Source organism: Pogona vitticeps, chromosome 6 (assembly GCF_051106095.1).
Source record: "Pogona vitticeps strain Pit_001003342236 chromosome 6, PviZW2.1, whole genome shotgun sequence".
Classification (NCBI taxonomy): domain Eukaryota; kingdom Metazoa; phylum Chordata; class Lepidosauria; order Squamata; family Agamidae; genus Pogona; species Pogona vitticeps.
Genome location: NC_135788.1, coordinates 113995701 through 114021032, shown reverse-complemented (window position 1 = coordinate 114021032; position 25332 = coordinate 113995701). Strand labels below are relative to the sequence as shown.

Genomic DNA, 25332 nt, shown 5'->3' with positions numbered 1-25332 from the left:
TATATCGACTGGACGTGTCAGGTGGAACAAACACCATACCCTTATTGGAGGGAGAAGATGGGCAGATAGTGAAACTAGGCACATCGACAGACTAGCCGGCCCCATGGAACGTGACAGAAGGGAACCCTTTTTTGTTGAAGTTTGGAAACCCCTGCCTGACCCGTTGTCAACAGGAAAGAAGTTATGGGACAATTTCGTTGATACCGGTTACCTGTTAAATACTGCAATACATTTCACCCGTTTCAAAGTTACACAAATATCATGATTTATTTGAAAGAAAAGTGGGACCAAAGGACAAACCATAACATATTCTAAACTTCTTTTTAAAGAAGGATTTCATCTATTTCTGTTAGACACAGGGATGAACATAAAAACGAATTGTGATATTCATTGAATATCACTGATTAGTTGGATAGTAATCCTTTTGTATTTGTGAGTTCTGGAGACCCCAACAAATATGAACAGATGAATATACCCCTTTTATATATATCCATTTGTCAGCTTCCCAGTCTCTGCCTGTGCCCCCATGAATCAGCTGATCTGTGGGGCATAGGAAGATGGGGCAAGCCTGCCCAAAGGAAATCACCCTGGCTGTCTTTGCAAAGGGGTGGGGGAATTTTCTTCGGCCAGCCTGGTGGCTCACCTATCTTTCTGTGCCACCCCCTGCAATGATCCATGGTTCGTCAGCTAACCGGGGATGAAATTGTGGTTCGTGGTTCACCATTTTAGCAGTTCATACCCATCTCTAATTATTGTACTTCTTCTTGGAATACATGGTGACCAGGAAATAGGTTAACAAACACCTAAGAAATGGAACTTAAGAAGAGCAGGTTCAGTGGAATAAACCGCTTTCTTATGAAGAACACACATACAATTCTTTTGTATTTGGATTTTTATTGCAACTCTTCTTACAGCAGTAGTTTTTGCTGCACTCTGCAATTAACAAACTCTGTATATTTATCTAACAATTCCAACTCGCAGTTCCTAGTAAACTCACTGAATAGTACCAATATTCTGGTTGACTGGGAAACAGGATAAGGAAGGAATTACAAATCTGAAGCATTGCAGACCTCCCATATTGCAATTCGCAGCTTGAATTTCTACTTTGTGGTTTATCTTTGTGCAAGGAAGCAGTAAATGTTTATGAATAGACATTGTCCCTATCGTTTTAATTGCTTTCTGGTAGAAAGTTGTTTGCACTTTGCAGCCTGCCTTCCATGCCTCAATTTGAAGGGGTTTATTTATTGAGGGGGTTGCCTCTCAGATGGTAGCTATTCTTTTTCCTTACTAAGTGCTCCCTGGTGTTTAGTTTAGGCCTAAGCACTATAATGTAGCATTTAGGAAGGAAGATACAACCCAGTAACCCACTACTGGAGGCCAAGATGGAAAAGATCTCCACAACTACCATATATTTCCCTTTGGTGCTCAGGTAGGTTGGCATAAAGGACACCCAAACACTGCAAAAGACCAGCATGCTAAAGGTGATCAATTTGGCTTCATTAAAAGCATCAGGCAAATTCCGGGCAAAGAAAGCTACCAAGAAACTAAGGATGGCCAACAACCCCAGGTAGCCCAGGAGAAAGTAGAACATGAGATCTGAACCTTCGTTACATTGAACTAAGATTGTGTCAGGCTGGGAGTGCTTGTCGAACTCAGGGAAGGGGGGAGAGATAATCAACCAGACCGCACAGATGCCAGCTTGGATAAGAGAAGACACCATGATGACTGACCCTGCCAGTCGCTTCCCAACCCATTTCCTCATCCCAAGTCCAGGCCTTGTAGCCATGAAGGCCACAATGACAGTGAGGGTTTTGGCTAAGACACAAGCAACAGATACACAGAAGACGATGCCAAACACCATTTGTCTCAGGAGGCAGGTGAGAGTTCCAGGCTGTCCAATGAAGAAGAAGGAACAGAGGAAGCAGAGGAGGAGAGAGGAGAGGAGGGTGCAGGTGATGCTCCAGTTGTTGGCTTTGACCATGGGAGTGTGGCGGTACTGAACGAAAGTCCTCATCACCACTACGGTGGTGATAGAAAGGAAGAGGGCCAAGCTAGTCAGTACTGAGCCCAAGGGTTCCTCATAAGAGAGGTAGCTTAGGGCTTTGGGAATGCAACTGTCTTGATTCTTGTTTGGATACCATTCTTCAGGACATGGTTCACACAAGTCTGCATCTGAAAAAGAAGAACAAAGTCTTGATATTTCTAGAAACCACATATTTTCCAAATTCAGGTTTCATCAATGGATAAAATGGCACCAAACAAATCACAACCTTCTACAAGAGGACTAGGCACATGAAATTCTGGTTGAGGAATATGGGGGATTATGTGATGATCCAGATGCTGGCAATTAGAGGCTCAGAGTTCCAATAAGTGATTTGTCCTTCACAATAGAACTACTGAGAGTTCCTTCAAAACTCACATCATCTGGTACAGAAAAACTTGGTTAAAACTGCCTGGCAACATAAGTGAGGCCAGATACCACTTTGGAGAGTCTCAAGGTAATCATAGTAAACATGAAGTCCTGGCTGTTCCTGACAAACTGGTCTCTGCATGGATGTTGAAGTACCCCAGCACAAAAAGCTGGAGCAACTCAGCCAGGGAGACGGTTGTGCAGCAATGTGATGCACCACGTTGACAGAAGATCTGAGACAGGGAGACGGTTATGCAGCAGGGTGGGTGGTACAAACCCACTCTTAAGTACATGTACTCAACTTAGAAATCATCTGATCATCTAACCACAGGTGCTGCACATTCACTTTCCCCACCCTCCTGGCTGGCTCCTCCTCCTGACCTGCTGGTGTGCACTGCACCTTCCCTCCCCATCATTTGAGCTTCCCTTCTGGCTGGTGCATGGACTTCTCCACCTCCTTCAGTAGCTGCTTTCTCAGACAAGGAGGCAGAGCAGGGATTCCTGCAGCACAGCCTGTGAGTGGGCAGCTGCTGGAGGAGGCGGAGAAGGGAAGCCCTTACTCCTGCCGGAAGGGAAGATCATGCAACAGGGAGGGAAGGAGCAGCGCACGCTGGTAAAACAGCTGAAGAGCCGACAAGGGGGGGGGGTTGAGGCCAAAGTTCTACAAGGAAAGTGGAGGAACATGGTGGCAGATGTTTCCTTAGGCCCTACAATTCACTGCCCTATGTCCGAATATCATTGGTTCTACAAAATCCATGCATACTTTTATTTTAAGAGAAAAGGGAAAGACATTTCTTGAAGCCTAAAATCTGAACTTTGGAATATTCCTCTAGTAAACTTGGAAATCCTTCACATACCTATGTGGATAGAAATCCTCCCCTTGGGACACTTCACACAATCATAGCAGCACACCTCTTTACCCTCCTGGATGAACATGCTCTGTCCTGGGTGGCAGCTCTCGACACAAATGGAGCTGGGACGCTTCTGTTTGCCAACACAAGGAAGTTTGTTTAGAATGGACATCTTTATGATGAAAGATCTCCTTTCACTTTCAGACCCAAATGCTATGCCCACAAACAATAGCAAACAGGCTTTGTTTTCTGTCCACCTTGCCTTAGAAGCCTAATCCGCACCGGACACCAATCCCAACTAGCACCGTGTTGTAACAAGAAGTTGTCTCTCTCCACTTCACCTCTTTCACTGCCATTTTCCCAGTCTAGTAGGTACCCCTGCCCTTAATCGAAGAGCTAATGATATGAAGTATACCAAATGTGTTTTGTCGCAAAGTTCTCAGTTGACCAATATTTTTATTGGATCACTAAGAAGTTGCAAATATGCTGAGATTTCAGGTTTTCTCCAGAACTTTAACCTGGGCAATGATGATATAACGTTGTTGTTTAAGGAAATAGTTTTCAAAATAAGCCATCTGCAGTAAGTTTCTCAAACCAAGTAGAAAGGCTTTCTCAATCCAAATCTGATTATCTACTACTATCACGCTCCCTTTCTATCTAAAACTTACATGGACTCCATGACTAAAACCAGCAGCCCTCCTCCAGGTGTCCTTGTCTAAAAAATGAGGAAGGAGCTATAGGAAAGAGAATCTTTTTGGGGATACCCCATTGATGGAATGCACTCCTGATCAAAGCCAGGGTGATGATTGAAATATGGCAGTTTTTAATGGCAATGAATCCCCCACCTTTAAAAAAAATGGCTCCATTAACTCTAGGAAATAGTGGTGGTAACACATTACGAGAAAATTAACAATAATCATCCCCACCTGATTAAACTTGTGATTCCACACAACGGCGCTTTTATCAATGGTGAACCTTTTGCCTAAAGAAGCCCAAGGATCCATCCTTCCAACTTGGATTTCGCTGGAAGTTTCGTTGGGAAATGTGACAAAATTCATGATATCGTATCCTGCAGCCAGTTGTCCATTCTCATCAAAGATGATTTCTTCCCCAGCACTGTTGTTGAACTGGATATTCCTCAAAAAAGAATGAAGCTAGGGTGCAGAAATGTACAATTCCAGGCAGAGAGCAGGAAATGAGATCCTGCTCCTCATATGCCAAGCGTTCAGAAATGTTCCTTCCATAATGAGATGAAAGATGTCAAGGGGAATTGGTATTCCTCTGCATAGCCAGGACATCTCACTGAACCCATAGAATTTGTTCCCGACACTGAATCAGGCTACATAATTCTCTATTCTAGTATATCTATTTCAAGAAACAGTGAGTCACTAGGATGTTGAAGCAGAGCTTGTATCCTGCCTTGCTTTCTGACCTCTGCTCTTTTAACTGGATAATCCAGGAACTAGGGAAGTACAGAGCTCCCTCATGGCAGAACACTATACTACTGAGTATATGCCAACCTTGTTTTTTAGTGCGCCATTTTTGTTATCCATCCAAATCTCCTGAACATTTGCATTTCTTGCTCTGCAAATGACCAGTAATGACCAAAAGAGGCCTATAGGTGGCACTAATTTTGCATCATTCTGTAATGCTAAAGCAGAGAGAGGGTTTTTTTATGGAAGAAATTATGACTTGAGATGTAATATTAAAAAAAATTGCAGCTGAAAGCCAATAACATACACATATAAATCTACCATCAACTAGGACTTAAAAAGAATGATGGCAAATTAAATGTTAGTACTTCAAGTTCTGTCCTATAAAAGAAAGTGAGTTGTAAAATAATAACATCTGCATGGGCAAAAATTGATAAATCTTTTAAATGGCAATATCAACATCTTACTGGCTTACTGGAATCCCTATTTTTCTTTTTTGTTTTTAACAAAACATCACAGGACAGGGCTGCTAAAAGCATCTGTAACTCATCAGCTATGAAAACCTCATTTTCAAAGGTTGAATAACTCTTTGGAAAATTATTAACATCACCTCTTTCAATAAGAGTCTAACATTAACCAGCATTAGTTCCCGTAGTGATACTAAATGAAATTTCAGTCATTAAAACTAATAACTCTTACATGTTGGCACCAAAAACTTCTAAACATTCAAAAAGTAATTCTTCAAAAATTTATCGCATTTTTTGGGAGACCCTGTGTTCCGTACAACTCACCATGCTATTATAATTATATAAGAAATTTGATCAGTGGTTGTACTAGGACCACTCCTACCGTCAGACTTTTCATCGTGAGAATTGCCATCCAAGTCTCCTCTATCCACCACACTCTATCCATCACTCTATCTCATTAGCTCGCTGCTCATTTTAGTAACATATGGATTGGATGAAACAGGAGTGGGAGCAAAGATGCACTCATGTTTCATGCAACACATGTTGCAGTTTCAAGTTCATTTGTTTTGGCGACTTCAGATAGAAATTAGATAAATTATTTATCTTATTTCATGTTGTATTTTGATTTTCCTTTATTTTGTACTTCTGATTACCTGCCATGGCTGAATGTGCTGGAGGCTCCATTTCTCTCCAGGCTCCTTCCGCTTCTGCGTAGCTCTTGATGAAAAGGCTGCACGGAGCGCATGAGCTACAGCATAAACAGCATTGTAGGTACTGTAGCTCTGGCCAGACATGCCCATATCAAACACACTTCCAGGAAGGCTCCTCAGCTTCTCCCCCCCACTACAAATCTTCTGATTTGGATCATTGAGGCTGTAAAGTGGGAATGAACAGAGAAATGCAGTACACCAAAACTCATGGAGGAAATAAATCTGATCCTGATATGGGTTCATATTCTCCAGAAAGTTCTCAAATCCTGGCACCACGTTTGTGTGGAGTTTGAAGGACAAGGTTCCATGGAAAGATTTTGTGGCCAGTTTCAGCCCAGCAGGTAAAGCTGTGAAATCCCACTGAGCCGTGGTCACCCACACCCTCCTTTGAGGCTGCATTTCGTGAAATTCAAAGTTGTCTAAAACTAATCGTAGCCCCTCCAGAGACTGCCTGTCCCCATACACAAGAATCACATTAATTTCACTCAGAGAAAGAGTCCAATAGATTGGTGCCAGGAATACGGCAATCACTTCATTTGGTGAAAACATGGTCACTCCTGGGATGACCTCTGTCCAAGCAATGCAAATATGATTCTGCACAAGCCTTGGTCTCAAGGCTCGAAGGAAGGTTTCCCCACTGTCATCCTTGGAAACAATGACACCAATCCAGTTCCATCCAAATGACTTGAATAGCCGAACAATCCCATCATACTGAGCATCTTCGCTGGGCACCATCCGGTAGAAGGAAGGGAACTGACTTTTGTCACTTAATATAGGATTGAAGGAGCCATAGCTGAGCTAAGAGAGAAAGCATCACATCTTTCACAATGAAAAAAATGGAAAATACTCCCCTTTGTCCCCAAATATAAACTCAATCTAAATGTATACTAAGGATGAAAATCAGGGAGCAAAATGTTTGATTCTTAATCTCCAGAGGAATATTTTCTTGTACATTCACTTGGTATTATAAATTCTACATGTGGGAGTCAATGTGACCCAAGAGATGGGGCCCAGTTTAAGATGGACGCAAGTAAGATCCCTCAATGAGGTTACATTTATTTAACCCTATGGACGTACCTGTGGTATATTGTAGATACTGAAAATGTTGGCCATCTGCATGGAGTTTTCGGAAGTGAGCCCACCAATGGCAGCCACCACTTTCTCCTTCTTGCCACAGTTGTAATTGGGGGGATGCTCTTCGCTCATGAAGAGAAGATCCAGGGTGTTCCCGCAGGTTCTCCATGGAGTAAAAGAATTGTCATAAATTTTGTAACCCAAAGTGATATTGGGTAACAGTTGAGCATTCTGGTTGATCTGGCGGATGGCAAAAGCAAAGGCCAGGATGTGCTGGTAGTTCTTCGGAATCACACTGCAATGAAATCCCACAAAATCACTCATTATCGGGGTTTTTGAGAATCAGTTATGGTATGATTAATTGGGAACTTAATTTGGTCCTCAGAGCATGTTAAGTATTTATTTATTCATTTTGTTTGTTTGTTTGTTTATTATTGCACTTATATGCTGCCCATCTATACATTGTCTACTCTGCGCGGCTCACAACAGACAAAATAAAAAACAGTTAATATATAATAACAATTTTACAGCTATATACAATGAGAACAATAATTCAAGACGGGAGGAAAGTAGTACCTGGATGGAAGGCCTGTCTGAATAACCAGGTCTTAAGTTGGTTTTTAAAAATGCCCAGTGAAGGGGCCAAACGGATCTTGGAGGGGAGTTTGTTCCAAAGAGAAGGAGCCACTGCCGAGAAGGCCTAGTGTCTTGTTTTTTCTTTCCGGACCTCCATCGGCATTAGGCTCCTCAGTCACCCTTCCTGACTGGATTGAATGGTATGGGTAGATGTAGGTGGGAGGAGGCGTTCCACCAAGTATTGAGCTCCTAAACCATTTAGGACTTTGTATGTAAACATTAAAACTTTGAAATCAATGTGGAAGTGTACGGGCAACCAATGCAAGGTGGCCAGATTGGGAGTGATATGTTGGTGTTTCCTCATTCCACTGAGAAATCTGGCTGCCGCATTCTGCACCATTTGGAGCTTCTGTATCAATCTCAAAGGTAGCCCCACATAGAGTTCATTACAGTGGTCTAATCTGAAGATTATAAGTGCGTGGACCAGAGTGGTAAATGCCCCAACATCAATATAGGGATGCAGCTGGGCAATCTGCCAAAGATGGAAATATGTGAAATGGACCATTGATGCCACCTGAGTTTCTATGGTGAGAGCCGGGTCCAGATGTATCCCCAAGCTGCGAACCTCACTCTTTGCAGTAAGAGTCACCCCTGAAAAGAGATGGAGTTTCCCAAACTGCCGATGGTGCAGGCACCCACCCTCAGGACCTCCATCTTGTCCAGGTTCATTCTCAGCCCATTTTCCTGCATCCATTGCAGTACAGTCTCCAAGCAGCGCTGAAGGGACAGAACAGCATCCACTGTGGTTGGAGAAAAGGAGATGGAGAGCTGAGTATCATCAGCATACTGATGGAACAATGCCCCACACCCCATGAAAACCCCACCCAGCAGCCTCATATAGATATTAAACAGCAATGGGGAGAGGGTCGAGTCCTGTGGAACTCCACAATTGAGGCTCCATGGGGCCGAGTCCTCCTTGCCAAGATGAACTCACTGAGGATGATCCTCCAAGAAGGATCGGAGCCAGGCAAATGCTAGGCCACCAATTCCCAACTCAGAGAGCCTCCTCCGGAGGATACCATGGTCAATGGTATCAAAGACAGCTGAGATGTCGAGGAGGACCAGCAGGGATGTTTTCCACCATTACAATGCCTCTCAAACATGCTTACCACCCAGCAGTCTGCCTGTCTCCCCTTCCGGTGCACCCTGACAAGACATTGCTTTCTTGATACAGCACAAGGAAAAATATTGGATTCTGTTGAAGTAGAGCCTGCAACCCTCTATCAAGAAAACCCCGATGGGGATTGTAAGTGTTAACTAACAGGAGACCTATGCCAGTAATATATTTCGTAGAAGTTAACCACATACTGCTTTTGATATCAGAAATATAGAAGCAGGAGTGGAATATCTGTCAAGAGGAAATGGATGAATCCGAATGAAAAATCTGATATTCAACAGTCCACCTGTCAAAAAGGTAAAAAAGTTTAAAAAAACAAAGCTTGACATGGAGGTCAATGGACATATACATCTGAATCCATAGTCTCCTCCATGTTGACAACATAAAAAGGCAACTGCCTACTTTCAATAAGTACTTTATTTTGTGATGATAAGAAACATTCATTGGTTTCAATCTGGATTTTCATATACAAAACATTGACAAAGAGCTACTTACACAGCATTTACTGCAAAAGAATCAGGGTGCATCACAAAGGTTTTCAGAGTGAAGCCACCAAGAGTAATGGATACAAAGTCCCCAAGAATCATCTCATCTGAAGCCTCATGGAAAGAAGTTTCAACACTTGTCCTCCAGTCACCGATGGAAGGGCTCATATTCCAGCTGGAAGAATGAAGCACCAGGAGCCTCAACAAAGCTAGACAGAAGCCTTGCAAAAGTTGGGATGGGTCCCCTTCAGACCTCTTCATGCTGAGTCAAAGGCACCACCAATACAATCACTCTTGGCTGAAGACACAGAGGAGCACGGACTGGCAGAGCTGTCCACTTCCTCTCTCAAACTGAGATGTTGTCATTTCCTTGGACAGGAGATTTTATACACTAAGTGCAGAGATGCTAATTGAAATGGGCTGTTTTTCCTCTTGATTTTGACACAAAAGCCAGACATTTCTCAGAGGGATTGAGGAGACAGAAATGCTAAAAGCAGTAATTACGATAATTATAGGAAGGGCTGGTTGAATTTGTTATGTTTGAAGCCCTGCTCTATTCTAAAGGAATAAAAATGTAAACAGAACTGTCCATGAATCTGGACTTTTTCCAAAGTTTCTAATATCTTGAGTCAATTTCTTCTTGTTCTGTGCTGTCAAATTGTAGTAAGTTAATGAATGAGGCTTATGCATCTCCTAACTGACTTTTTCTCAAGGAGGTTAACCATCTATCACTCTCTACGAAAAGGCACTAGAATGAGAGCATTGTCTCGGGTGATATCAATAAGCTCATATTTCTTTCTTCAGGACCTGAGTGAAAATCGCATACTAAGAATGACCAAGATGAGGGGATATCAGGGTCATGGCTCCCATTCCCACATGTCAGGGTTGTGTCCCAAGGTTGAAGGGGTTTGCAACTGTATCTTCTTGGAAAAGGGGAAATTACAAAAGAAAAATTCCAATGAGCCACCACCCTTGTTTTGCTGACATTGTTTCAAGAGTAGAGACATATTTATTGCATCATCATCTGATTTTCCCCTCACAGGCAGGGGACTTATTGCACTCCATCGCAAGGTCCTGAATGTTATAAAATATGCTGCTCATTAATAGACTTTGTAAAGTCAGATGAAGAGGACACTTCTCCTCCCATATCATAGTATGAATTCATCAATTTATTTTATTATTTATTGCACATATATGCCACCCATCTATACATAGTCTACTCAGGGCGGCTGACAGCAGACAAGATAAAAACAGTTAATATATAATAACAGTTTTACAGCAATATACAATGATAATAATAGCTCAAAGATAGATAAAGAAGAAAAATAAATTAAGTAGTGCCTGGACGCACTACTTAGTGGCTCAAAGGAAACTGACATGCTTTGCAATCCAGAGGGGGTATCATTTTGCTTGATGAGAATCAATTCTAAAAATTTGAACATATTTTGACTAGTCAACATGCCCACAAATATAATTTAAGAAAAATACACCGCCCACTTTGAATTTAATTCTGTAGGTATGACCTCAAAAAGGCAACAGATCTTTTTTCTACCTCACTTAACATAAAAACAATGCAAAACCAGGACCATTATCAAGGCCTCTAAGATTGCTTCTTTCATTAGTTTGTGTAGACTTTCCCCACAAGAATTCACTAAAGATGATGTAATTTCTCTATCAACTATATCAAACCTTTCTCCCTACTATTTGCTTCTTGTTGTTCAGGTCAGGCCTGAGAATAAGAACATAACATTTGGGAAGGAAAATACAACCCAGCAAGCCACCACTGGAAGCCAAGATGGAGAAGACCTCCACGGCTACCATGTATTTCCCTTTAGTACTCAGGTAAGTTGGCAGAAAAGACACCCAAACACTGCAAAACATCAACATGCTGAAAGTGATTAATTTGGCTTCATTAAAAGTATCTGGCAACTTGCGGGCAAAGAAAGCCACTGTGAAACTTATGATGGCTAACAGCCCCATGTAGCCCAGGACAAGATAGAACATGAGGTCTGAACCTTCGTTACATTGAACTAAGATTATCTCAGTCTCAGAATGCATGTCAAACTCTGGGAAGGGGGGAGAGGTAATCAACCAGACCACACAGATACCAGCCTGGGTAAGAGAAGACACCATGATGACTGACCCTGCCAGCCGCGTCCCAACCCATCTCCTCATCCCAAGTCCAGGCCTTGTAGCCATGAAGGCCACAATCACAGTGATGGTTTTGGCTAAGACACAAGCAACAGATACACAGAAGACGATGCCAAACACCATTTGTCTCAGAAGGCAGGTGAGAGTTCCAGGCTGTCCAATGAAGAGGAAGGAACAGAGGAAGCAGAGGAGCAGAGAAGAGAGTAGGGCGCAGGTGATGCTCCAGTTGTTGGCTTTGACCATGGGAGTGTGGCGGTAATGAATGAAAGTCCCCATCACCATGATGGTGGTGATAGAAAGGAAGAGGGCCAAGCTAGTCAATACTGAGCCCAAGGGTTCCTCATAAGAGAGGTAGCTTAAGGCTTTGGTAAGACATCTGTCTTGATTCTTGTTTGGATATTGGTCCTCGGGGCATTCCTGGCATTCTTTTGCATCTGAAAGAAAGCAACCTGGTCTTAGTTTTGGAGTCACACAACTTTTATCCATTAGAGAAAATAATCCTTCAAATGTGTCCTGCATTTTTTCCCCAAACTTGATACTCTTGGGACATCCTTTTTCTTCAATTTAACAAAATGAGGCAAGAACACCACTAGAGAGGCAATAAAAATTCCTGCATTTCTCCATAGGTTCTTTTGGATTTCTTCACTTACCCATCTGGATCGAAATCCTCCCGTTGGGACATGCAACGCAGTCATAGCAGCACACCTGCTTCCCCGGTTGGACAGACATGCTCTCTCCAGGGTGGCAGCTCTCCACACAGGTGGACTTGGGTGTATTCTAATGATCATCAGAAGGAAAGTCATGAAGAAGTTAAATGATTGTAGCGAAATGCCAATAGGTGGCGTCATTCTTGCCTGTCCATCAGAGAAGCTCAAGAGGGAGGAGCCTAGGATAGGGCAGGAGGAGCGGAGCTAGAGAGACTGTTGGAACTATGGAATGGCAGTTAGGTTTGAGAAGAGAGAAGAATTGAGCTGAGAGTGTTAGGAGAGGGAATTGAGAAGGTTAAACAATATTGAAGAAGCAGGAATGAAACTATAACCACTATAAGAGAGATATTGATTATAAGTATATAGTAGTTTGGACTAAAAGTGATTGCATACATGATTCAATCCTTGATAAGCCGCCCCGAGTAGACATGGTCTAGAGGGGCGGGGTATAAATTTAATAAATAAATAAATAAATACATAAATAAATACATAAATAAATACCTGATACAATTCATATGTGATTTACCTTTATAATTTACTTCATAATAGAAGAATATTTATTAATTAAACCTGTGATTCCCAAGTTCAATAACCCGTAGTTTTGGCAGCAGATGTGTATAACATAATTGGTATTAGGAGAATACCTGGTAGCAGCTAGAAGGGGACAAGGGTGTGATCCTTTGTGCTCCAATGAACAGGGGCAACAAGGTTGATCGCCACAATGATAATTAGAAGGAAGGTTATTTAGAAGTTAAGTGATCATGAGGAACAGGGGTCTCTAAACCTTTGAAAATGTGGTCCACATCGTATATTTTCCACATTGTTGAAGGCTAAAGGAACGTGCTCATAGACACAGCCGCATGCATGCATGCACCCCAGTGAGCACAGACATTTGCCCACCTGTATGTAGCCCTGCACACATACTTGCACACAAAAGCACAGCCATAGGCTGAAGAAAACAGTCCGGAGAAAATGGCAAGATAGGCAGGATGTGGCCTGCAGGCCGCAGTTTGGAGCCCCCTGATGAAGCATATATATATATATGCTTCATCATGGGTCTCCAAACTGCGGCCCGCAGGCCACATCCTGCCTATCTTGCCATTTTCTCCAGACTGTTCCCTCCGGACATATATATATATATGTAGACAGCTCACAACATTAAAATTCACATAATTTAAAAACACAGTAAGTTAAAGATTAAAAGATAAATTAAACAATATATGATTTAAAATACAATAGAAATATCAAAACATTAAAAAATAAAAGAGAGTAGAATCTCTTCTGAAACAGGTTCAGGATTTCACTTATAATTGTTAAAAGCCTGTCTGAAGAGATGGGTCTTTAGCTTTTTTAGAAAGGATAAAAGGGAAGGGGCCATCCTGTTCTCCTGAGGGAGAATGTTCCTTAGCCTGGGAGCTGCCAGAGAGAAGGCCCTCTCCCGTGTCCCCATCAGCTGTGCTTGTGCTGGCAGTGGGACCGAGAGGAAGTTCCCCTCTGCTGATCTTAATCATTGAGAAGGTGCATTTCAAGAGATACGGTCCTTCAGGTAACCCAGAACCAAGTTGTATTGGTGTATAATGACCAGCACTTTGAACTGGGCCTAGAAATGGACTGGTATCCAGTGCAGTTCTTGTAACAGGTGTATTACATGCTCCATGTAGTTGGCCCCAGCCAGTAGTCTGGCTTCAGAAGTTTGCACCAGCTGACCTGTCCAAACTGTCTTCAAAGGCAGCCCCACTTAGAGTGTGTTACAGTAATCCAGATGGGATGTAACTGAGGCATGTGCTACTGTAGCCAGATCCAACTTCTCAAGGAACAGGCTCAGCTGGTGTATGGGTGATCACGGAACAAAGGAAGGCTAATTGCCTTAGAGAAAATACAAAGGAGTCGGGAAGCAAATGTCCAAAACAGCGGAGCCTAAAGGCAACGCCCTGAGAGCTCACTTTATTGACTAAGAGTGAGTTAAATAGTATTTTGTGATAATTCAGATGGAATAAGGTAAAGGTAAAGGTTCCCCTTGACAATTTTTTCCAGTCGTGTTCAACTTTAGGGGGCGGTGCTCATCCCCGTTTCCAAGCCATAGAGCCAGCGTTTGTCCGAAGACAATCTTCCGTGGTCACATGGCCAGTGCGACTTAGACACGGAACGCTGTTACCTTCCCACCGAGGTGGTCCCTATTTATCTACTTGCATTTGCATGCTTTTGAACCGCTAGGTTGGTGGGAGCTGGGACAAGCGACGGGCGCTCACTCCGTCGCATGGATTCAATCTTACGACTGCTTGGTCTTCTGACCCTGCGGCACAGGCTTCTGCGGTTTAGCCCACAGCGCCACGACTTCCCTCAGATGGGATACTAGTTACTTAATCATAACCAGGATTGGTTGAAGAAACTCTTTGACCCTATGCTGTACCTCTAACTGAAATGGTAGAATGAGGAGTTACCCACCCTGCTGGCAACTGCCAGTTCCTCCCAGGAGTGTGTGCACATCACTGGAACAGAATGCAGCTACAATTTTATTTATTTAATTATTTCATTAATTAATTTTTACCCCGCCTATCTGCTCAGAACGAGCACTCTACAATTAGGCAGACGTTTCCCACACTGGTGCACCAGCTTTAGCTGTGCAAATGCACTCCTGGCCAATGCCAAGACTGAGCATCAAACGTTAGGGATGAATCAAGCTGCAGACCTGAGTTTTCATGTGGGGGGCGTGTAACCTGATTCAGCACAGATAGCATCACTACCCCCTCATCTGCCTCCCGACGAACCAGTAGCACCTCTGTCTTTTCTGGATTAAGTTCCAGTTTGTTTGCCCTCACCCAGCCCATTCCTGATGCCAAGCACTGGTTTAGAGACAAGACTCAAGAAAACTTCCCAGTAATTAGGTGGAAAGGTGCCATGAGTGCAGCTGAAGACCTGGAACCAAAAGGGTTAACTGAGGGTGAGGAGAATGCTGAGCAAACAGAAACACCTGAATCGCCTCCAGATTCTCCTTCCCCAGCAGACAATCTTCGGGCCAGGCTTCGGGGAAGACTTATGGCAAAAAGGTCAGAGGATCACTTGAAGGCTGTCCACAGAAACATCCGTTCAACTAGCCCTGAGTACTGACAGGATGGAAAGTTTTCCAGCAGCTCAAGGGGCTGTTTTACTATAAAAGCAGCTCCTAGTCAGCTAGAATTTCTGTGGAGACAACAAGTCAAAACCTCTGGCTTGCATCCACACTCCTACAACCTTGAACTGTGTTCCTGACTCTGGAGTCTGACCCTGGACTAGGTTGTGTATTTGACTCTGGACTCTGACCTTGGACTACGTTCTATGAGTTGATTTGGTAAATGGATATCGGCTTTACATTCTTGGTATTCCTGGTTTATCGGACTTTGGCTGTTGTAACCCCTGGGAACGTGACAAAAGGAGAGATAAAGTTGGGTGTCATCCGCATACTGGAGACACCCAACCCCAAAACTCCAGACAACCTCTCACAGCCATTTCATGTAGATGTTAGAAAGCATGGGTGGCAAAGCAGAACCCTGAGGAACACCACAGGTCAATGGCCAGGGCGTTGAGCAGGAGTCACTCAACATCACCTTCTGAGTTCTCCCCTCCAGGAAGGAATTGAGCCTCTGTAAAATAGTGCCTCCAATTCCCATCCCAGAGAGATGGCCTAGAAGGATAACATGGTCAATGGTATTGAAAGCCGCTGAGAGGCCCAGCAGAACCAACACGGCCAGACTCCCCCTGTCCAGTTCCCGGCGTAGGTCATCCACCAATGCAACCAAAGCTGTCTGTGTCCTATAGCCATTCCTGAAACCAGATTGAAATGGATCTAGATAATCTGCTTCCTTCGGGAATCTCTGGAACTGAGAAACCACCACACAATTCAGAAACTTGCCCTATAATGGGATGTTTGAGACCGGCCAGTAGTTATCCAATACACTGGGGTTCAGCAAGGGCTTCTTCAGTAGTGGTCTTATTAGTGCCCCTTTTAAGCAAGCAGGGATCTTACCCTGCTGCAAGGAGGTATTGACCACTCCCCATAACCAATCGGCCATTCCTAATCTGGCAGCTTTTATGAGCCAGGAAGGCCAAGGGTCCAGCACACATGTGGTGGCATTCACCTCTCCAAGAATCCTGTCCACATCAACAGGCTGTACCAACTGAAAAGTATCCATTAAAAGAGATCAAACTGGAGCCAAAGTTACATCCATTGGGTCTGTATCAATGACAGCATCCACGTCAGAGTGGATCTGTGCAACTTTATCTGCAAAATGTAGTGCAAATTCCTCACAACAGGTTGTGGAGTGGTCAATACCTATTTATTCTTCTGTGACAATATACCAGCTATGATAGCAAATGTTATTCATCCTCTGATTACCTTCAATTTGGACTCTTGCAAGGTACTTTAAGTGTCTCAGGCTAGAAAAGCAATCTGCACATTTCTCTATGTTGTGTTATTAGCCTCTTCTGGAAAAATATCAGCACAACCAAATAGCAATATCAAAAGCACACTCACAACTGAGATCGATGATGAAGAAAAAGCATATCTACCTGATTAAACTTCTCATTCCAGGTGATGGCACTTGAATTCAACACGAATCTCTGGCCCACAGGAGCCACAGGGTTCACACTTCCAACCCGGATTGTCTGGAAAGATTCGTTGGGGAACCTGACAAAATTGACGATATCATATCCTGCTTCTAAGTCTCCTTTCTCGTTGAAAAATATTTCTTCACCAGCACTGTTGTTAAACTGAATGTTTCTTAGAAATGAATGAAGCTGAATTGTAGGAGAAAAATAAATAACTTTTTTGTCAGATTTTAGGAAATACTCTATGCTTTCCAGCACCTAAAAATTGTCAATGTAAAACACAATGGAAGGGTTAAAATAACTCGTGGGATATTTCCAGGACTTCTCAATGAACCGATGAAGCTTTTTTTTTCCACCAGTAGTATGAAGTGATGTGTTTCTTGATCCATGCAAATCTCCTCTGACTCAGTTACATTAAATCATAAGCAGAAATCCTCTGGTTGCAGCATGTTGTGTACAAGGTTGATGATGGCATAGGCTGTTGTCTCTTATTGCAAATCAAAAGCTTCCAGTTCTCAACCTTTCTCTCAAACTTCCAAGTTCTCTATGGATCTCTTTCATTCTGGAACGTTTTGAGGGAACCTCAGGTTGGTGGGCAAAAGTGGCAGCTATTTCCAGACATAAAAGACTATATCCCATCCTTATTTACTTAATTTTTTAATTATAAATTGTATACTTGTATCGTCCATCTGGCTACTAACACCAGTTTGGGGAGTTTACAGATTCCAATTTTCTGAGGCTCCCAAAGGGATCCCCTCCCAACCCCATCAATCTCAGTTTCTCCCTCTCTTTCTTTCTCTGCCACACAAAAAAATTTTTAGATTTTTCCCAAGTCACAGATATTGTGAAAAGAGTAATGTGATATTAGATCAAACATTTCTCTCATTTAAGAGGCAATTAATTTTTTTCAAAATACATGGAATTTAAAAAACAAACCATTTAAAACAAAACTTTGGAAAGGTATTCAATGCACTTGTGCAAGACACGCTCATCTGGACCTCCTTCTCTGTCACTCCTCCAGGAGAAAAGTGAAGCTTCTTTTCCTGCTGTGAGACACTTTCCTCTATTCTACTTGGTGTTGGTTTTGGATTAGTTTAGTTTCATTTATCTCTCTTTTTAATTGAGATTGATTCACTCAACAGGAGAAATAAGCCCTAATAAGGTCCTGTTTCATACAATACAGAATCTCATTCATTTCCTAGTTCTGATTACCTGCCATGGCTGAATGTCCTGGAGGCTCTGTTTTTCTCCAGGCCCCTTCCGCTTCTGCGTAGCTGTTGATGAAAAGGCTGCATGGAGCGCCTGAGCTACAGCATGAACGGCATTGTAGGTACTGTAGCTCTGGCCAGACATGCCCATTTCAAACACACTTCCAGGAAGGCTCCTCAGCTTCTCCCCCCCACTACAAGCCCCTTGACTTGGAACATAGAGGTTGCAAAGTGGGAAGGAACAGAGAAATGCAGTACACCAAAACTCATGGAGGAAATAAATCTGATCCTGATATGGGTTCATATTCTCCAGAAAGTTCCCAAATCCTGGCACCACGTTTGTGTGGAGTTTGAAGGACAAGGTTCCATGGAAAGATTTTGCCGTCAGTTTTATCCCAGCAGGTAAAGCTGTGAAATCCCACTGAGCTGTGGTCACCCACACCCTCCTTTGAGGCTGCATTTTGTGAAATTCAAAGACGCCTAAAATTATTTGTAGCCCCTCCAGAGACTGCCTGTCTCCATACACAAGAATCACATTAATTTCACTTATAGTAAGAGTCCTATAGATTGGCACCAGGAATGCGGCAGTTACTTCTTTTGGTGAAAACATGGTCGCTGATGGGATGATCTCTGTCCAAGCAATGCAGATCTGACTCTGCAGAAGCCTTGGTCTCAGGGTTCGAAGGAAGCTTTCCCCACTATCATCCTTGGAAACAATGACACCAACCCAGTTCCATCCAAAAGACTTGAACACCTGAACAATCCCATCGTACTGAGCATCTTCGCTGGGCACCATCCGGTAGAAGGAAGGGAACTGACTTTTGTCACTTAATATAGGATTGAAGGAGCCATAGCTGAGCTAAGAGAGAAAGCATCACAATTTTTACATTGGAAAAAAAAAAAGGAAAATACTCTCCTTTGTCCCCAAATATAAACTCAATCTAAATGTATACTAAGGATGAAAGTCAGAGAGCAAAATGTTTAATTCTTAATCTCCAGAGGAATGCTTTCTTGTACATTCACTTCATATTATGAATTCTACAAGTGGTAGTCAATGCTAGCCAAGAGATAGGGCCCAGTTTAAGAGGGGCGCAAGTAAAATCCCTCAATGAGGTTACATTTATTTAACCCTATGGACGTACCTGAGGTATATTGTAGATACTGAAAATGTTGGCCATCTGTATTGAGTTTTCGGAAGTGAGCCCACCAATGGCAGCCACCACTTTCTCCTTCTTGCCACAGTTGTAATTCGGGGGATGCCCTTTGCTCATGAAGAGAAGATCCAGGGTGGTCTGGCAGGTTTTCCGGGGATTAAAAGAATTGTCATAAATCTTGTAACCCAATGTGATATTGGGAAACAGTTGAGCATTCTGGCTGATCTGGCGGATGGCAAAAGCAAAGGCCAGGATGTGCTGGTAGTTCTTTGGAATCAAACTGCAATGAAATCCCTCAAAATTAATCATTAAGGGGGGGGGTTTGAGATTCAATTATGCTATGATTGGGCACTTAATTTGGTCATCAGAGAAATTTGGATATGGCCACCGTTACAATGCCTGTCAAACAATCTTACCACCCAGCAGTCTGCCTGTCTCCCCTTCCGGTGCACTCTGACAAGTCCTTGCTTTCTTGATACAGTACAAGGAAAAACACTGGATTCTGTTGAAGTAGAGCCTGCAACCCTCCATCAAAATAACCCAGATGGGGATTGTAAGTGTTAACTACCAGGAGACCTATGCCAAAAATATATTTCATAGACGTCAACCACATACTTTTTCTGATCTCAGAAATATAGAAGCAGGAGTGGAAGATCTGTCAAGACGAAATGGATGAATCCGAATGAAAAACCTGATATTCAACAGTCCACCTGTCAAAATGGTTATAACGTTTTAAAAAACAAAGCTGTCATGGAGGTCAATGGACATATATATCTGAATCTATAGTCTCCTCCATGTTGACAGCATGAAAATGCAACTGCCTACTTTCAATAAGTACTTTATTTTGTAAGGATAAGAAACATTCATTGGTTTCAATCTTGATTTTCATCTACAAAGCATTGACAAAGAACTACTTACACACCCCTTACTGGAGTATTATAAGGATGCGTCACAAAGGTTTTCAGAGTGAAGCCAACAAGAGTAATGGATACAAAGTCCCCAAGAATCAATTCATCTGAACCTTCATGGAAAGAAGTTTGAACTCTTGTCCTCCAGTTGCAGATGGAAGGGCTCATATTCCAGCTGGAAGAATGAAGCACCAGGAGCATCAACAAAGCCAGACAGAAGGCTGGCAAATGTTGGGACTGGTCCGCTTCAGACCTCTTCATGCTGAGCAAAAGGCACCACCAATACAATCACTCTTGGCTGAAGACATAGATGAGCATGGACTGACAGAGCTGTCCCTCTCTCAAACTGAGATGTTGTTATTTGCTTGGACAGGAGACTTTATAAACTGAGTGCAGAGATGCTAATTGAAATGGGCTGTTTTTCCTCCTGATTTTGACACAATAGCCCCACATTTCTCAGAGGGATTGGGAAAACAGAAATGCTAAAAGCAGTAATTCCGATAATTATAGGAAAGGTAATCAAGGCTGACTGGATTTGTTATGTTTGAAGCCCTGCTCTATTCTAAAGAAAAAAATATATAAACAGAACTGTCTACAGATCTGGACTTTTTAAAAAGTTTCTAATATCTTGAGTAAATTTGTTCTTGTTCTGTGCTGTCAAATTGTAGCAAGGTAATGAATGAGGTTCATGCATCTCCTTACTGCCATTTTCCCAAGGAGGGTGACTCCCTTCTATCACTCTCTACGAAAAGGCTCTGATGTTTCCACTTCCAACCTCATTTTGTTCTCCCTGGAAATCTTTTTAGAAATGGACTGTTCTGTAAGGAACAGGCCAAATGGTGTCCAGGGGTCAAGAGCAAGGTTACCCAGCTGAGGCTACCTATTCCAAATAAGCAGTTAATTGATTAATCTTTCTTTAAAATTCTGTAGGAGTTTTGAGTCCTATGTGAGCTTCTAATTGAGGGAAGACTGAGGGTCCACCTTTGACTCCTAAGCAGGTTAATACCGTTTTAGGCCACACCTCTAGAGTACTGTTTGCAATGGATCCACATTGGTCCACAAAAATATAGAAACACTGGTCCCCCTCGCAAAAAAAATATCAATGGGCAAAGGAGGGAATAAATATCTGTTACCCCTGAAATTTCTGGAGCCAACAGAAGTCTGTGTTTCATGTTCTCATCATAGAGGGATGATGTTGTCATTGTTAGCACTTGTTAATAGACTTTGTAAACTCAGTTGGACACTTCTCCTGCCATGTCATATGAGTTTATCTACTGATTATAGTAAATAGACACTCTTTGCAATGCAGAGGGTTTGTTATTTTATGACTTGAATGTCACAGACATTTTGTATAAGTATTTTGATAAAAATTAAAAAAGGATTTTAAAAATAGTAACCAAGACAGATTCTATCCCAAACTCAAGCTAAAAACTAGCTCAGAATGCATCTGGATAACCACAATTGCAACTGAAATACACTGCTGACGTCCATTTTTGAGCTTTTCTTCAAGCACATTGGGAACCTCAAGCTGAATCATATTTAGGGATTGGGGTTCAGCTCCTATCAGCAAGGCATGCAGTGTCTTAATTATTCGAGAACTGGAGAAAATGACAGTGATTCTTGATGAGAAATAATTCTTGAAACATGCCAACCATTCTGAATACACTTTGACTGGTCAATATATCCTCTGTTAAAATGAAAGAAAAATACACCATCCACTTTGATTTTAATTGTGTAGGTATGATCTCATAAATGCAACAGACATTTTTTTCTACCTAACATATCCTGAAAACAACACAAAACTAGGCAATTTATCAAGTCTAACTTTTAACTTCTTTCTTCTGTCTGTGTAGATTTTCTAAAGAAGTCATTGAAGATGATGTGATTTCTCTCTCATCTGTATCTCAAATTTTTCCCTACCATTTGTTTCTTGTTGTTCATGTCAGGCCTGAGAATAAGAACATAACATTTGGGAAGAAAGATACAACCCAGCAAGCCACCACTGGAAGCCAAGATGGAGAAGACCTCCACGGCTACCATGTATTTCCCTTTAGTACTCAGGTAGGCTGGCAGAAAAGACACCCAAACACTGCAAAACATCAACATGCTGAAAGTGATTAATTTGGCTTCATTAAACGTATCTGGCAACTTGCGGGCAAAGAAAGCCACTGTGAAACTTATGATGGCTAACATCCCCATGTTGCCCAGGACAAGATAGAACATGAGGTCTGAACCTTCGTTACACTGAACTAAGATTTTGTCAGTCTTAGAATGCATGTCAAACTCTGGGAAGGGGGGGAGAGGTAATCAACCAGATCACACAGATACCAGCCTGGATAAGAGAAGACACCATGATGACTGACCCTGCCAGCCGCGTCCCAACCCATCTCCTCATCCCAAGTCCAGGCCTTGTAGCCATGAAGGCCACAATCACAGTGAGGGTTTTGGCTAAGACACAAGCAACAGATACACAGAAGACGATGCCAAACACCATTTGTCTCAGAAGGCAGGTGAGAGTTCCAGGCTGTCCAATGAAGAAGAAGGAACAGAGGAAGCAGAGGAGGAGAGAGGAGAGGAAGGCACAGGTGATGCTCCAATTGTTGGCTTTGACCATGGGAGTGTGTCGGTACTGAATGAAAGTCCTCATCACCACTACGGTGGTGATAGAAAGGAAGAGGGCCAAACTAGTTAGTACTGAGCCCAAGGGTTCCTCATAAGAGAGGTAGCTTAGGGCTTTGGGAATGCAACTATCTTGATTCTTGTTTGGATACCATTCTTCAGGACATGGTTCACACAAGTCTGCATCTGAAAAAAAAGAACAAAGTCTTGATATTTCTAGAATCCACATATTTTTGAAATTCAAGTCTTATCCGTTGATAAAATGGCACCAAAAAATTACAACCTTCTACAAGAGGACTAGGCACATGAAATTCTGGTTGAGGAATAAGGGGGGATTATGTGATGATCCAGATGATGGCAATCAGTGGCTCAGACTTCCAATAAGTGATTTGTCCTTCACAATAGAACTACTGAGAGTTCCTTGAAAACTCACATCATCTGGTACAGAAAAACTAGTTCAAAACTGTGCCTGGCAATATAAGTGAGGCCAGATACCACTTTGGAAAGTCTCACGGTAATCATAGTAAACATGAAGTCCTGGCTGTTCCTGAAAAACTGGACTCGGCATGGATGTTGAAGTCCCCCAGCACAATAAGCCGAGGCAAATGATGCACCACATTCACAGCAGATCTCAGACAGGGAGACGGTTATGCAGCAGGGTGGGTGGTACAAACCCATTCTCAATTACATGTACCTGTACTCAAGCTCAGAATTCATCCAATCACCTAAGCACAGGTTCTGCACATTCACATTCCCCACCCTCCTAGCTGGCTCCTCCTACTCACCTGCTGGTGTGCACTGCACCTTCCCTCCCCATCATCTGAGTTTCCCTTCTGGGAGGAGCATGGACTTCTCCATCTCCTCCAGTAGCTGCTTTCTCAGACAAGGAGGCAGGGCAGGAATTCCTGCAGCACAGCCTGTGAGTGGGCAGCTGCTCGAGGAGGCGGAGAAGGGAAGTCCTTACTCTTGCCGGAAGGGAAGATCATGCAACAGGGAGGGAAGGAGCAGCACACTCTTGTAAGTCAGCTGAGGAGCAAACAAGGGGGGGGGTTGAGGCCAAAGTTCTGCAAGGAAAGTGGAGGAACATGGCAGCAGGTGTTTCTTTCGGCCATACAAATGACTTTGGGCAGCGTGGCTGGCTCTTGCCTCCCACTCTGGATAACGGCAACACCTTCAGGTCTCCTGAGAATACAAAGACCCGGAAAGGAACACCAGATTATTTAAGGGGCATTCCCCCTTGAGCCGCCCTCTTCTTTTTCAGGCAGCGGCAAGGAGAGAGCTCAGCAGTTGAAAGAAAAAGAAGGGAATTATGGCGTCACATCGGCAGCTGACTGTTGAGGAGGGGAGGGCAGCATCGGTGAAACTCAGTAGTACGATTTGGCATGACAGTCAAGCAGCTGTTTACATCATGAACAAACTTACGTCACATTTAGAATGCATTATGACATTGGTTAGGGCATTTACATTTATGCACTGGACTAAACATACTAGAGCATGCATGACATGTACCAGGTCCAGAAAGTTAGACCATCAATGCATTGTCACGCCAAGAGATCGAGCTGTTCATGGAGCCAGAAACCAGGACCTGGGAGTTCCCGGAACTTCTGTCTCTGGACGTTTGGTGAATTGGCGTGAAGATGCATCAGGAGCGACACCAAGGATGCAGAAGGGTTATTCAGCTGCGAGGATAGAGTTACAGGAATTTAGGAAAATGGTCGACCTGGAGCCAGTTTGGCCGACACCGGTTGAACATTTATAATGATTTGTGGTACATTAAAATGGAAAGGGACTGGTACCTGAACTATTTAGGGAAGGTGGTCAGCACTGGCCTTTTTTGGAAAAAAATTAATGGCCTTAGAGATCACTCAGGGGATTACCGCATAAGGAAAACGATAATGGGACGATCCAAAGAGAGGGGTAGAGTAAAAGATACTAGGGCTCCATATCACCTCCATTATTAGAGTGCATCTGTAAACACTGGGCGCTCTTAAGCAGGGATGAATACAAAAGGGTTCCTATTCTAGACGGCGTCATTAATGACATTTGCTGGGGCTCTTAGAATTAGCAAAAGTGATTACAAGGGGGAAAATGATAAGTCTAGTCTAGCCCTGCAATGACAGGATATTCATGAAATATCAGTGCTGGAAATTAACCGACTTAGCATTAGACACAGTGGATATCCAAGTCAGGAGTTTCGGCGCACATTCATTCATAATGGGTGCAGGCTCCACTGTTGCAACTCTGGGTCTTAAACCAAGAAGAGATCAAGTGTCTAGGCTGGTGTCCATCAGCCAATTATTGCATATGTATAAAAACACTACCTAATGTGTAGACAGGGGCTTAGTCTGGTTAAGTCTCCACAGGTCTCATTGAGTCGGAGAGACGGAGGCATATTGTGAGTATCAGCCACAATGGTAGGTATACTGGGCAGAGCGTTATGCAGCTGCATCCCCATGGGGGAGCAACCTGGGTCTTGGGGCCAGAGCACACATCATGTGGAAAAGGCTGCTTGGCATACTGTAGAGCCAGCTTTGCAGGGTGGAGGCCTGGTCAGTTTCCAAAAGAAGTGTTGGGTACACCTTGGCGGCATTGATTTGACCAGGTGCTGATCCTGAACTTCATACCTGACCTGAAATGGTTGAAGGCCACAAACACGGCCGTGCATATCCTATGGTCCACAGTCATACCTTGTTTGCCGTGGAGTGTAGGTTTTTTCCTCAATGTTAACACGGCATTCAGGGGTGTTAACTGTGAGGGCTGCAGTGCGGTCTATAGCGGCCTTCAATCGGTGATTGGTCACCAGAGGATCCAACTGGAT

At 43.1% G+C, this 25332-nt stretch overlaps 2 protein-coding genes across 2 annotated transcripts; both read right to left on the bottom strand.

The window, feature by feature from the left end:
* Positions 1-908: 908 nt before the first annotated feature.
* LOC144583039 (vomeronasal type-2 receptor 26-like) lies at positions 909-7269 on the bottom strand. The gene is made up of 4 exons (XM_078378245.1): positions 6949-7269; positions 4188-4388; positions 3268-3394; positions 909-2172 (listed from the first exon to the last, which is right to left on the bottom strand). Exons 1-4 carry the CDS (start codon positions 7267-7269, stop codon positions 1238-1240), a joined length of 1584 nt encoding a protein of 527 aa, XP_078234371.1. The 3' UTR covers positions 909-1237.
* On the bottom strand, positions 7098-25199 carry LOC140708302 (vomeronasal type-2 receptor 26-like). The gene is made up of 6 exons (XM_078378244.1): positions 25144-25199; positions 18976-19267; positions 18561-18692; positions 16587-16682; positions 11985-12111; positions 7098-11891 (listed from the first exon to the last, which is right to left on the bottom strand). Exons 1-6 carry the CDS (start codon positions 25197-25199, stop codon positions 10867-10869), a joined length of 1728 nt encoding a protein of 575 aa, XP_078234370.1. The 3' UTR covers positions 7098-10866.
* Positions 25200-25332: the final 133 nt, after the last annotated feature.

Excerpts from the sequence above, each read along its gene's own strand:
- LOC144583039 (XM_078378245.1), bottom strand. The coding sequence starts at position 7,269 with ATGAGTGATTTTGTGGGATTTCATTGCAGTGTGATTCCGAAGAACTAC. Across the intron at positions 4,389-6,948 it reads GTATCTACAATATACCACAG|TTCAACAACAGTGCTGGGGA; the intron begins GTACGTCCATAG and ends AGGAATATCCAG. Across the intron at positions 2,173-3,267 it reads GAGGATTTCTATCCACATAG|ATGCAGACTTGTGTGAACCA; the intron begins GTATGTGAAGGA and ends CTTCTTTTTCAG.
- LOC140708302 (XM_078378244.1), bottom strand. The coding sequence starts at position 25,199 with ATGACTGTGGACCATAGGATATGCACGGCCGTGTTTGTGGCCTTCAAC. Across the intron at positions 19,268-25,143 it reads GTGGCCTTCAACCATTTCAG|TTTGATTCCAAAGAACTACC; the intron begins GTCAGGTATGAA and ends ATTTCATTGCAG. Across the intron at positions 16,683-18,560 it reads AGTCTTTTGGATGGAACTGG|ACAATCCGGGTTGGAAGTGT; the intron begins GTTGGTGTCATT and ends GAATCTTTCCAG.